General features: G+C 37.2%; 1 protein-coding gene across 2 annotated transcripts in view; it reads right to left on the reverse strand.

Annotated features, from left to right (window-relative positions):
* Nucleotides 1–13,756, reverse strand: part of GLRB (glycine receptor beta) — a 46,149-nt gene that overhangs the window by 5,842 nt on the left and 26,551 nt on the right. The window contains exons 8-9 of one of the 2 annotated variants that reach the window (XM_068187212.1): nucleotides 10,447–10,599; nucleotides 6,111–6,403 (exon numbers count right to left, since the gene is read on the reverse strand). In XM_068187212.1, coding sequence (XP_068043313.1) covers nucleotides 6,111–6,403; nucleotides 10,447–10,599 — 446 coding nt within the window. The remainder of the gene's footprint in view (nucleotides 1–6,110; nucleotides 6,404–10,446; nucleotides 10,600–13,756) is intronic. The other variant, XM_068187213.1, reaches the window with a different exon arrangement.

Here is a 13,756-nt window from a genome sequence, read left to right on the forward strand (position 1 = left end):
ACTTTCATTTCACTACCCATTTATTAGCTAACATGGGGCTGAATTATGAGTAATATTAAAGATAATTAATACTTACAAACAATAATTATTAGTCAGAGCCCTGTAAGCCATGCAATATTCTCCACTGATTGATGTCAGGCTTATAATTATTCACGTTGTGCCACTTAGCTTTTAAAAGTACTGGCACAAAGTTAGCTTCTTGCTGTATTTTGAAACCCTCTCAGATTTAAAGGATTTATTAAAAAATCAACATTAATGTTCCACAGCACTCATAGACCAGCTCTGTAAAAAAAATTCTAGATACAACTTAAGCTGAAATCTTGATTGTAAAATGTCTGACTTTAATAGTTACTGTTTAACATTCTCATCAGCGACTGTGACTGAGAGCTATTTCATCCACACATTGAATATATTTGGCTTTTCCCCAGACACAGAGCAGAGTATTTGTCCAATGCTTTTCTCTTTTCAGTTAATTCTTGATACTTACAGCACCTCTACCTCTACCTAGTATAGTACCATTACTCGTCTTAGAAGGTATTGTATTCTTGCTGTATATGCAAAGTAACTTCCTATTGCCCTCAGGTATGCTAAGCATATATCGCTTTTCTTACTTACACAATTATTTTATTGAGTTCAGCTTATATTAATTGCTATCGCCTCCCATTTGCCAGTGAGAAGAAAAGAGAAATGCTTGAAGCTGAATTAGTTTTAAATCTTTGGGGAATTTGTTTTCAATTGTGCTGCTTGTTAGGTTTTGGGGTTTTTCTTAAATTAGTGTAGCTTTACTTCTGGTTTGAACATTATTAACTCACCAGCACCATTCACGCTTTTTATTTAAATTCTTCCATCCAGATTAGACAGTCGCCAAATTTGTGAAATCTGACCTTTCACAGCACCAAAAATATCAAGGACTTGATTCAATTTGTTTTGTGCAAATAGAATAAGAATCCTTCTCAACTGATTGTTCATCATGTGATCAAGCCCTCTTTATCCATCAGGATGAAGTGTAATATAAAAGCCATAATTTTTTCAGAGCAGAAACATATTGTTCATAACTCCTAGCAAGGCTTCAAACATGCTGCAGCACTGGCAGCTTCTCAAGCCCAGCACGTGTCCCTCAGGCTGAAGAGCTTCCCCACTGGAATGCTGTGTTCCCTGTCCAACACAGCACATCCTCCTTGCCACAAAACCACCTCTGCTGCTGTGTTCCCAGCCTCCTGTTGGCATGCAGATCTGTCCCCAGTGCTGCCAGCTCTGGAAGGGGCTGCCATACAAGATGAAGGAGTTCTTTAACAAGCTCTGTTATTCATCTCTCTTGCACTTGTTTTGTGCTCTTCTCTTGTTCTTGCCACATTCATAGATGTGGATCATCAATAAAGTAATGATTGTTTAGCATTAGTCTGCATTCACACTGGGTATATTTTCTATTCCTGCAGCTTAGCAGGAATATGCTACTACATTCCAAATATTCCTTGCAAAGTACAGGACAAAAAATATTAATGCATAAAATATCACAGTATTACAGCACAGCTGAGGTTGGCAGGGACCTCTGGAGATCATCTAGTCCAACCCCCTGCTCAAAGCAGACTGCTCAGGGCTTTTTTACAGTCGTGTTTGAATCATCTCCAAGGAGTCACTGGAGCAGAAAGTACCTACTCTGTACCTGAAATGCTGTCAGGAACTATTAAAATAGGCTGCAGCCTGTGGTTTTGTGTACAAGGTAAAATGTAAGCTGGGTTTTTGGTGGTTCTGCAATAAAAAAATTGAGTTTGGAGTTCCACGTGAGGGGAAAAACCTGGGAAGACTAGGTAACCACAGGTCACTACCAGTGGTCAAGTACATTATAACTCAGAAGAGATATACATAACCCATCCCAGGTTTCAGAGCCTAGATGTGGCTCTGACAAGATAAAGCAAGCAATAGCACCACTTTTTAAAAATAACTGGCATTAGAGCTATTACCACCACTTGCATAGTGCTATTCATCATCTGCCAGAACCATTCTTCTAGCAAATGTTCTCTCCAGTCATTAGCACATTATCTGTGGGGGACAGCTTCTAAAAATGGGCTTGATGAAAATGTGACTTTTCAAATTGAGGGGTGTTGTTATAGCTAACAGTGCAATCTCTCACTGTAATCACGTCAGCAATGAAAGCAAAAAAAAAATGATTCATCTTCAAAGCATTTCCCTTTTTGCTTGTTTTTCTCACTGTATGATGTTCCATTGCTAGGAAACACATGCAAACTCCTGCTGAGGATTCCCAATAAAGAGCCAGTGCAAGCAGTTATCACTAGATTGCATAATTTTCTCCTCTGCTTAGAACAGCATCTACTTGCAGCCACTATGAGCTGAGGGAGCCAAGCTGTATTTTCTCATGGCTTTTTGCCTCTAAGTGCATAGCCACTGCTTCTCCTAGAAAAACACATGAGAAGTGCTTATTTTCTCTTCTTTTCCCTAAGATTCAGGGAGATCTTGACAGACAGACCACTTGACTTTAATCAGACAGTCATATTGATAAACCTCTGGGTTTAAAATGGCACTGACATTTCAAGGGTTTTTGTTGGAGGGAGCATGACTCATAAAATTTGGACTTGAGGGGTTGGCGTGTGCTAGCAACAAGCAGCTTTTACATCAGCCAGTTCCCTGGATCTGGTGAAGTTGCTATACATCCATGAAAGCCTTTCTCCATCTTTGGTGATTGGCAAATTGTGAGCACTCTTTTCCCCCTGCCATCTTCACTGTCACTGTTGGTGATTATTGGTCATGATCACTGACTATTGACACAGTGGAAAAAGTGCTTTCTGCTGAAAACTTTCAATGGATCCTTGCAGGTTCTGTTATAGGGGATCTTCTCTCCTAGACTGTAATTATGAATTACATTGAGTTTTTATATTTAAGATACACTGAAAAGCTTATTCCTTTACTCCGTAAAAATGGAACAATAGCTGCTTGTATTTTTAGGGATTATCATGAGCTTTTGTTACAGTTGTTTTTTACTAAAATCAAATATTCCAAGTCTCCAAACCAGATATCATTTTAACTTCCACAAATGGAGCAAGCACATGAAAAGAAGTTATTCCACAAATACTAGAACCAGGGATGCCTGACCACCCCACTTGCTTCCTTCTGATCGTCCTCACACCAAGAATCTTTGCAACCCAGCAACTCCCCTGTACCTTAGATGCAGGCCCTTTCCCCAAACCTCCTGCAGAGACATCACTGCTGCAACACTGCAAAAGCAGGAAGTGCACAATTTGCTGCTCAGGGAACACAAACTGCCACGCATCAGGATCAGGGGCATTTTAAAGTGAAATAAAGTAACTTCTCTTTTAAAATTTGATTTCCCTCTAATAACTTACAGATATGTATCAGTTAATGTTTCATGATATGCAAGATCTTAATTTAAACAAGAGAAACACTTATAAATGGAATTATTCATGCCCTCTGTTTTTCCCCACTTGGAGTTTTCTGCTTCCATGTCTTTTCTGTTGGTTTTACCTTCAAGTCCCATCTGGTCTATCCACTGTTTCAGCTATGCTGACATTTCCAGCTACACCCTCAGTCACTTTTGCCTGAATATCACCTCCTATGTGGAAAAAGAACATACTTAAACATTTCTCTAGGACATACACTTATTTCAGGGGTGCAGTTATAAGTCATCCTTTTCTCCTAAAGTCACCTAAGTCTTTCCAGACATTTAGCAAAGTATTTGCTCTTGCCTCCCACACAATCCTACATGACCCTGATGAGAAACAGCTCCTGAAGTTCTGGGACAGCACTCTGGCCTCTTTTTGTTTTGTATTCTTTATGCCTTTCAACATACAGTTTTTTTTTCTATTACCTGCTTCTTTAATGTTTCTCTCCCTTGCATATTTTCCATATGACAAATGCATTCTCTACTTGATCATTACTAGGTCTCTATGGGAGCAATCCAAATTTTGTGAGGCAAGCCTAGTTTTGGATTAGAAGGCAGAGCTACCGAAAGATTTACACCTGTTCTGATTTAGGACTTTAGTACAGGCTTTTCCAGGGCCAAGAACTTTCAAAGCACTCCCACGCAGTAGCAGGTTCAGAGAGGGAGCTTTCAGCTAGGCAGATTTATAGCTTTCAAATATATAAAATCTAGCATCACTGTCCTACCGCATCCTGATGTCAAAAGATTCATTGGTCTGGGACCTTTTTCTATCTCAGCCTGGTCATCTTCCCAGAAATTACCAGCCCAGGATATGTTTCCTCTGGTAGGCTGTGTTTCAAAGCAGGTGGATTAATTCAAGCTGAATCATTAGCCACGAGCCACTCAGCCACATGTCCAACTTTTACAGCAAGGAATACATATTTCCACTATGGCTTGTAAAATATATTTTTTTTGTAAATCTCTGTATAAAGATCATCAGAAGCTACTGGAATGTTAAAGGTCTCTCATAACAAACTGGGAAGACCCTGAAAAGTGCAGGTCAAACATGAGAAGCTGAGGCTGGCATTTCAAGATCGTAGAGGGGAGATGCTACGAGAGGAGAGCAGACTGAATTCTGAATTTTAAAAACTTTCAGCCTACTGCTAGACACCATTCATGGGGAACATTGCTGAACTTCTGTGGATAATGATCCCCCTTCTAAGTCTTAAAACACACTATATACCAGTGCCTTCTTAAAAAAAAATTAAAATATGAAAGCACAACATAGATGATAATCAGTAATTTTGTTTTCCATATGGATATGACAATGGCATGTACCTTAGAGGGTGTGCATACCAAGGTGAATCAGTAATTTAGCAATTGGTTTTGCTCACACTACTGAAAAACTGTAATTTTTTTGTTGAACATGTAATTGATCAAGCTGAACACTTAACACATTTTACGTACTGTAAATAGGAAAAATATACTTTATGCTGCTCTGCTGCATATTTTGTCAGAAGAAACAGCTGGATTTGGGACCTGCAGATTGCTGAACACAAAATTATCATATTCAGTTCAGAGAAAGCAAAACCGCAGCAGAGCCATTTTCTTTCTCATGTTTCCTAGGCTTGGGGAATTACTTGTGACACAAGTCAGAGCAGTCATGGGGTTACTCTAAGCTGAGATTAGTTGCCTACCAAAACATTTCCCAAAGATTCTTCTACCAGATGAGAATATGGTAGTTAAGCACACTGTTCTGCAATACCTGCAGCTCTTCTGGACTGGGGGCAATTAGTTATGGGGCAATCCCAGCTTGATACAGGATTTCAGCCATTCTTGCATAAACTACTCCTTCCTTAAAGAAACATTGAAGTCACCGTGTACCAATATTATCACTTGGATCTAGCCTAATAGCTTTATTTTATACAACAGAATTGCTGAGTCATTGAAAAGAACAAGCCAAATTCATATCAGACATGTTGTAGAATAACATATTTTCTTTTGCAGAATAAGTGTCAAGTAAATATCACTTAGGACTGAAGGCAGTTGGACTGGGATGTTTGCTAACTCTTGGAGCACAAACAGGGACTTCTAAAATATCAGGAATTCAGCAACATGATGGAAAACTTCGGCCTGAATGAAGATGTACATGTCATATTTAATCATATAGTGAAATCTGACTGATTTACATATAAACTCCACCTGACAACACAAGAAATGCAGGAACTGTTTGACACAAACAGACAGGTCTTTTGTCTACAAATGCCTTGACTTCTGGATTCCTGGCTTCATAGGCATGCAATACAGTGCAGCTGTGGCCATCCCAGGGAAAGCAATGAGCTGGGTGTTATTTGAGTATGCTCTCAGCAAATACTGTCTGAGAGTCCTGTCCTCTGAATAGTTACAGTTTGACAGCTGCTATTTATTATGAGAAAAACAGCAACTGTAAAGCTGTTTGTTACTTTATTTACCTGAAGCTAAGCAGCAACCACAGTGCTACGATATTAAAAGACAAATTTTTCACTTAGAACTTCTGACCCCAAATCACTAGGGACCAATTGGTCAGATTGCTAGCCATTAGTTACCAGCATGTTTTTAATGTCTTGACCCCTTCCAAGATTAGGCACTATTCAAAATTATTACAAACACTATGTTCCTGGAACTGGGTTAATAAAGAAGAATGCTGATTTTGCATACAAAGCTTTGCAGTTCCTACCTGTAAAGTGCTGATGTGAACAGGAGTCCCTGTGCCATTCACAGTGTTCTTCTTGGCAGCATTTCCACCCTTCCCTTCTGCTTGCTCTGCCTTGGCAATCTTTGCTTTTTCAGCTTCAATTCTCTTTGGATTGTTTAGCATTACCTGAACCACAGCATATTCCACCAGGGATGCAAACCCAAAGAGAAGGCAAACAATCAGCCAGACGTCTAAGGCCTTCACGTAAGACACTTTGGGAAGTTCAGCAGCAAGAGTGGTACATTCAGATGCCAAGCTGAGCACTGAGAAAATACCTACAAACAGAGAAAACAATATATTGAATAAGAAAACTTCCCTTTAATGACACTGGCTTTGCTCTTCCTCTGAAACAGACAATAGTGAATGATGTTTTGCAACAGTGAATGGGACTTCACAATGTGGTCGGTGCAGCAGGTGTACAAAGTGCACATGCCTTCAGCTAATGAACAAGTTAAACAATTAAGTAGGATAGTGCAGTTAATGATGAATCACTAATAATGATTACCTTCATTTTATAAACAGAGAAACAAATAAGTGAGGCTAAACTGGTTGTTACGGTTTCCTTGTCCCATTACACAGTTGGGAAATGGGCCTTCCAAAGGCTTATCTTACAATGTGCATCTAATTCTGGGAAGATGGAAGAATATGACTCCAAAAGACTCCAAGTCCTTTAAATTAGAATAGCATTGTCCCAGAAATCTAAACTGTGCTATAGCAGGAGCAATTCTCTGAGCGAGTTGTTCACAAGTGTGATATTCAGACCTTAGGTGAAAGGGAAGTTTTTGCTGACAAGCAAATCTGTACAAGGAAATCAAAAAGCCTTTGTTCCCAATTCACTGAGAAGATAAAAACATGGAGGTGACTGAGGGTCACAGTCATTCCCTATTTGAGCTTCCAGGATCTAGAGGAAGCTTTCTAGATACAGGGCATTTCGTGAAGCCCTTATCATGAAAAAAGCTCACATGTGCAAAGGCTTTTAGAAGGTCACACTCATCATGGATTTCACCAAGCATTTTCCCTAATAAGGCTTCCAAATGTCACCATCAACACAGGATTCACATCACAAGAGACAAAATACAAGCTTGACGCCAAAGTAAGATTTCTCGCAGGCTCCTGTGAAAATAGTAGCACACACAGCTACATTTGGAAAAAGCTAACTTTAGAAATGGCTGTCATGTAGGGAAAACTTAGTTCAGTCTCCAAGTCCAGAATGTCCCATTTTGGTTTTGTGAATGCTAATGATAAATGATTATTTGTGAGTGGGAGGCTTAATGAAATAGAATTGATGTCTATAAAAAATGTTGGCCAAAAGGAGTATCAACTGTTTCATACAGTGCATGAATTTTTTTTTCATTCACAGAGATATGATTTCCTTCAGATCCATTTTAAGTAACTGAGGATGTAAAAATGTAAATTAAAAATAAAACTATCTGTATTGACCTATGAAAATATTCATTTCTACTTGATCACAAACAACATATTCTTTAGCTACTGTTCCCATTTGGATTTCAATAAGATTGATATGATATTTTATTTAGCATTAATCTCAAATGGACATTTCACTAGCTCTTAGAACACTGAAGCATAAAGAAATATTTACAGTCATGTGATTTTAACCCACAAAATTTTATGATGCTTTATTTAGAAATGTGTAGTATCAATGCAAAGCTGGATTTTTTTTTTTTGTCCATGGGGATAATAAAGAATGACCCATTCTGTTATCTCAGAACAGAATGGTACAGCAAATACTGAACTGAATCCTCAGTGTACACTCTGGCTTACTTTCCATCTACTGTATCTGAAGCATTCACATACAAACATTCCTGTAAGGATAAAAAGTGAGCATAGAATGCTTTGCTTTTTAAAAAAAATATTTTCACTTACCAACACCTACAGACTGGGGATGAACACTAATTATGGACCACAATGAATTGCATTAACAAGTAAAAAAAGGCCATACTGCCCCTAATATATCTAGGAGATTTGTCTGTGTCCAGCATGCTGCTCATTCTCTAACAGTAAACTGTACCAAGTACCGTGCTTGACTGCTGAAGGGCAACCTCTGCCTTTCTCCTGAATAAGCAAATTAGCCATTAACACAGACTGGCTCAAGGTCTTTGATATAGTATTTTTTTCCTACTGACTTTAAAGTTTTTATTATCATAATATGTGATGATTAATATCATGACTGGCGCCAAAAAACTTTTGTAAACCCACTCTTTAGACCTTAAAATACTATACCTTACAATCTTGGATTGAACTCTACAGCATGAACTTATACATTCTAGCTGAAAAGATTTTTGTGGAGCTTTTATTAACATGCTTAGTAGAGCAACTGAGGCCACGGTGACCAGCAGCTAATTTCCTTTTGTGTGGATTCCTACAATGAAAGGTTCACTTTCAGAGTCTAAGAGACTTCTAGGTTTTCAAGGTAACCATAAAGTGAGACAGAAGCACAGAAATATTCTATTCAACAACCATTTGCCGCCTGATGAATGTTGTCGTGGCCCTGGAGACCCTAGTACCAGAGTGCAAGCTGCACATCTGGAAACAGCTGCACTAGGTGCCTACTTATCACAATCCAAAGCTTAAGGCTCAAATGTGAGTGAGGAGCATGAGTAAATAAACTGAAAGATTTGAAGTAGCTTCTCATCTAATAAGATCTGTAACTAATCACTGGTACACTTTCTTGGGGCAAGATATCATTTATTTGCAACACAAATGTTAATCTTGTTCTGTTTCAAGGTCAAGGATCTCAAGGATGTCACTAGAAGAATTAGTTTGTTGCTCTCCTGAAACTAGAGAAAGATAAATCTTACCCCAGTGACAGTATTAATAACTGTCATACTAAATACTGACTCAACTAAGGACGTGTCAGATTTACAGGTTTTTTGCTTTTCTGGGGATTAAGGAAAAGTCAAATAGCCAGGCCAATGGCTAGTATATTTGAAAATTCATTATTTCAGAAATGCTAATGCATGAAAGAAGCCAATAAACACCTACAATGAATGAAATAAACCAACAATAAGTAAGTATGTATATTTAGTTACAAAGACATCCACGATACTTAAATCTATGCTAAGTCTTATAAATCTTATATGTCTTTAATAAACCCATCTGGTTCACTATTTGAAGCACGGGATTATAAAATTGGCAGTACAACTTGGTTTTGATACTAGTTTTCCAGTTTCTCTTTCATTCTTTTAAAAGTAATGCATGTTACATTTTCCCCACCCTTTTTGTCTTCAAATGTTCTCCTAAAGTTTCGAATTATATAAGGCAACCTTGCAACTTTTCAAGGTAAAATATTATATTTTTTACTTGCCATGAAACAAATACAGATTGAGACTCCTTCCTAAGTAACTATTTTCAAAGGTTAAAAGAAAAAAAAGAAGAAAAAAATTTTAAAGGCTGCACAGGAGTCATATCCTGTGGGCGTGTAGCAGTTCCAGTGTGAGTAAGAGGTTTGTGACCAAGGCAAACAGCTGGAGGGATAGTGCAACTGTACCACTGGGGTATTGGAAACAGGTGCACTAAACCTCCTGGGAGATAGCAAAGATTTGGAAAGTATGGAGGGACATTTGGAGAGGAGTAGTGCTAGGGAAAATGGTAGCTTTGGGAGGCCAAAACATAGGAAATGGAATCCAAATAGAAGTGTCAGGACACAGGAGCCTGGCTCTGCACATCACTGAGCTCTTGGGGTCAGCAGGTTTGGCCATGCCAGAGCTGTACAACCCAATTAGTCAAGATAATATTGTTACTATTAAGTCTGTGTCCTACTATTTCATAATAAATGAAGGGCCTGCCTACTGTGTTGTGCTGAGCAGCATGACTGCATGAGCTTGAAGTACTCCCATGAAGTGAGTCTCTAATGAAATAAAGACAGTCAGGTAACAGGAATGCTAGCTCTTTTCCAAATATAGTTTCTATTAATCATCAGAAAGATTTCTCCAATAGGTAGCTATTAAGAGCCTTACTTATTATCCTGCTTTTTTAATTATGCAAATGTTGAAATTCCTGTAAACTGAATATTGCCAGTGTTTGAAGCATCACTAGTGCATAGATGGATCAGATTTGTCCAGGCTGAGAGGAGAGGAGACAGTGTGATTGTCACCCAAAAGCTGGAACTACAATCAAGTGAAGTCTTAATGCCAAGGTGGAGTTTACAGGACTTGGAATGAGCAGATTTCAGTGAAAATGATGAAAGGATAATGGAAGTGAAGTTGCTTTCAGGGTCCAGTGTCATGTAGCCAAAGCAACTGAGAATGGCTCAATGGTGTTACAGTGGATTGTGACAGTACGTGAAAACACAGGTTACCCAGTGGGACTCTTGCAGCACTTGCATCAGGATTGATCCAAAATGACAGCCAGGATAGAACAACAATTAGCAGTGTAGGAGCATAAACACCCATCATGTAAAATCCAACTTGTCTTCTTAAAGTGAAGATTACTTCTACACAAGTGTAATAACCTTTAAAGAAATAAATGCATTAATGTTTAATGTGCTTTGCAGGTGAACCTCTGATCCATGTCTTCCCGGTCTTTTTCTGCTTAAGAGCAAAAGTTCAATGCTTTGATTTTCTTTAAAATGGTAAAGAGTTTAATTTGAAAAAAAAAATTCAAAACACAGATTAACCTAAGCATCAAGTGTGGTTAGGCTGTGGTACTCTGTGCTCTGTAAGGAACCCTTCCACTTTTCAAAGCAGCAGGAGGCTGAAGTGACTCCCAGCTTGATGCTGGCTTCAAGATGCAGTTCAGACAAAACCAATGGTGTCTGGAAGTCCTACTAGCTTAAGCTCATCTGAAAATCCTACTTAGCATTAATTTGTACAAAAGATGAATTAAGAAATATTAGTCCAGCAAGTTTAGAATGAAAAGAGATGTTCTGAATGTGACTCTAACCAGAGATTTCCCCAGTACTGAAATTTCGTACAAATTACTTCTAAAATTGGTAAAGACATTTTAAAAGAAACTCTAGAAAAGCTGCAATTTTTTTTTAAACAAGGAACAATGTACCAAATCTTTTAAAATGAACATCTAAAGCATACAAACTTCAGAAGATGTTTAAGAAAAATTCAACACAAAACAAAGTTGCAGTTACTAGATGTTTTACTGAGATAACAAATGTATAAAGAAGTCTGATAACCAGAAAATAATTTCTGCCCATATATTCACTCAATTAGAAAAACTGGATTTTTTATATTAATAATAACACAACACTATTGGGAAAAACCTGAAAGCTTCAAAAAATAATCTATCGCAAGAAAAAGGCATTCCTATTTTATATTACAACTTCAAAATTCAAATCAGACTGTATTTATTGACCCAGTTGGTGAGATACTTATTTAGAAGATAGAATGTGTCATGAAGTTCTCCATTTTCCTTCCGTGCTCTACAATGATATGTCATTGTAAAAGTGCTGTTTGGGCATCCAGACGCCATAACAACAAACGTATAAAACATTAAGGACAAATATCCTTGTGTAGAAGACACTGCACTGTATTTTATAGTTCATTCTATCATCTTCAGTGATCAGTTGGCTGAAAAATTTTCCCTCTATGATTTATGAATGGATTGCAGACACTTTTAGGTTTTGTTTTCAAATGAGAGATGACCTTCAAAATCATTATTTGTTTGTGTTATGTAGGAAATGTATACTGCATGCCTTCATTTGAATAATATTTCATCAGACAGAGTACGGTATCTATTGCCCTCACCATTCAGCTCAAAAAGGATCTATTTGATCTGTCATAAAATTGATGAATAACAGGAAATTTGTGAATATAAATATTCAATATATTGCTACAAAAGCAGCCCAGATTTGCTGACCCTCTTTCAACTTAGGTAGGTATTATAAAACATCCGTTGACAGAAATGGCAGCAAAGATTAGGGGTTTTTGCAATTGTCAGGGAACTCCTTCATAAGCCATAATTATGAAAATCTGCTCCTTGATGCAAAACTTCTCTTGATTATCTGACAAAATTATTTAGCTCTGTGTGTGAAATCTGCTGTTAGAAGGTACCTTCAACATAAGAATTTTCAAGTAAATAAAAAAAATGGACCATTGAAAACAGCCTTTAAAAATATTTAATCGTACTACATATTCAGCTCACATTACTGAAATATTAATTCTGGTTTTAGTTATGAGATTAAATGGAGGCTCTTAATAGAATGGATTTGCAGTAAAAGAATTGTGAAAACTTTCCAAAATGGATCTCTCATGTTCTTTCTTTAATGTTCACACACACACAGAATGTGAATATTTTACTGAACATTTTGCACCATATCATTCGTGGTCATAGATTTTCTTTGTGTATAATTCTTAAACCACAGATTTTCTTTGTGTATAATTCTTAAATATTTTTGTTCAAGGTTCCTAAAAATACCCAAAATATCTAAAGTTTTTATAGATATTTAGTTTCAGATTTAGCACACACTTCAATCACAGTAGAATACAAGTTTTACAATTTTCCCATTTGCATGAATTTCATTTGGGAAATGCAAGATCCATTCCTTTAGTTTTTCACTACTTCATGGACTATTTTTTCAGTAATTTCATTTTTTAGTCAGAAACAAAATATTTTTCTCTGTTAAGTAAGGTTTTTCCATATCCTGGATGCCATCACTGCTAGCTGCTGGATATGCTTTCAAAAAAATCTGAATTTTCCTGAAGAGAGCTAATTTCTTATTATTTACAAATTATAAATCAACTGAGAGGCTGAATTATGTTCCTAGGATGAGATCTCCCTCATTTTGCAGTTAAAAACCAAAGCCCACTTTTATTTTCATTATCTTTTCAAATCAAATTCTTAACTCTGAGATCTGCTAAGGTTCCTTGAGATCTCTCCAGGGCTGGAATCAACCACAGGAGCAACTGCAAGTAACAGACCCTCCACTTCAGCTGAATAGGCAACAAGAAACTTGCAGAGGGTCCTCAGAAGCAGCATCACCACAGACTTCCCAATTGAGTTTTAATGGAAGATTTATACCCACGATGTAAAAGTGCTGACTAAAATACAGCTGTTCTTGTAGAAAGTCTTGTGGTTGTCACATCATGAGTAGTTTGGATATAATTGTAGGCAGGAATCAATCAAGGTGAAAAAGGTAAATCATTAAAAGCCAGAGTACAGAAACCATTGGAAAAATTTGTGCCAACACTAAAAAAATAATCATGGGAATAAATAAATAGAGAGCTGAGGATTGCAAGCAGCTTTCAAAAATGACAGAATTGCCAGAACATTTAGAGAAAGGAAGAACCTGCCGGATGAAGTATTTGAAATTACAATCTAGTACTATCCACTTATGAAACAAAAGTCTGACCAGAAAATCAAAATTTACCTACTTTGCTGCAACTGGCATGATTCTGCATGCACATTCTTTCAGAAAAGTTCAACATTTACAAGCAAAAACAGGTATTAGGACCATAGAAATAAAATGGTAATAGTAAGATCACGCTATCTGTAAGCAAAGCCAAGACAAACATTTAATCTCTTCTTCAACTTGGATATTTCTATATTTGAACTAGTTTGTAATGACCTCATATTAAACTTACCATAATATAAACCACTAATTAGTTAAAAGTAATATATTTTATCCCAGGAAATGTAAGATGTGGACTGGAATATTA

The sequence above is a fragment of the Anomalospiza imberbis genome, chromosome 4, assembly GCF_031753505.1.
Source record: "Anomalospiza imberbis isolate Cuckoo-Finch-1a 21T00152 chromosome 4, ASM3175350v1, whole genome shotgun sequence".
Lineage (NCBI taxonomy): Eukaryota > Metazoa > Chordata > Aves > Passeriformes > Viduidae > Anomalospiza > Anomalospiza imberbis.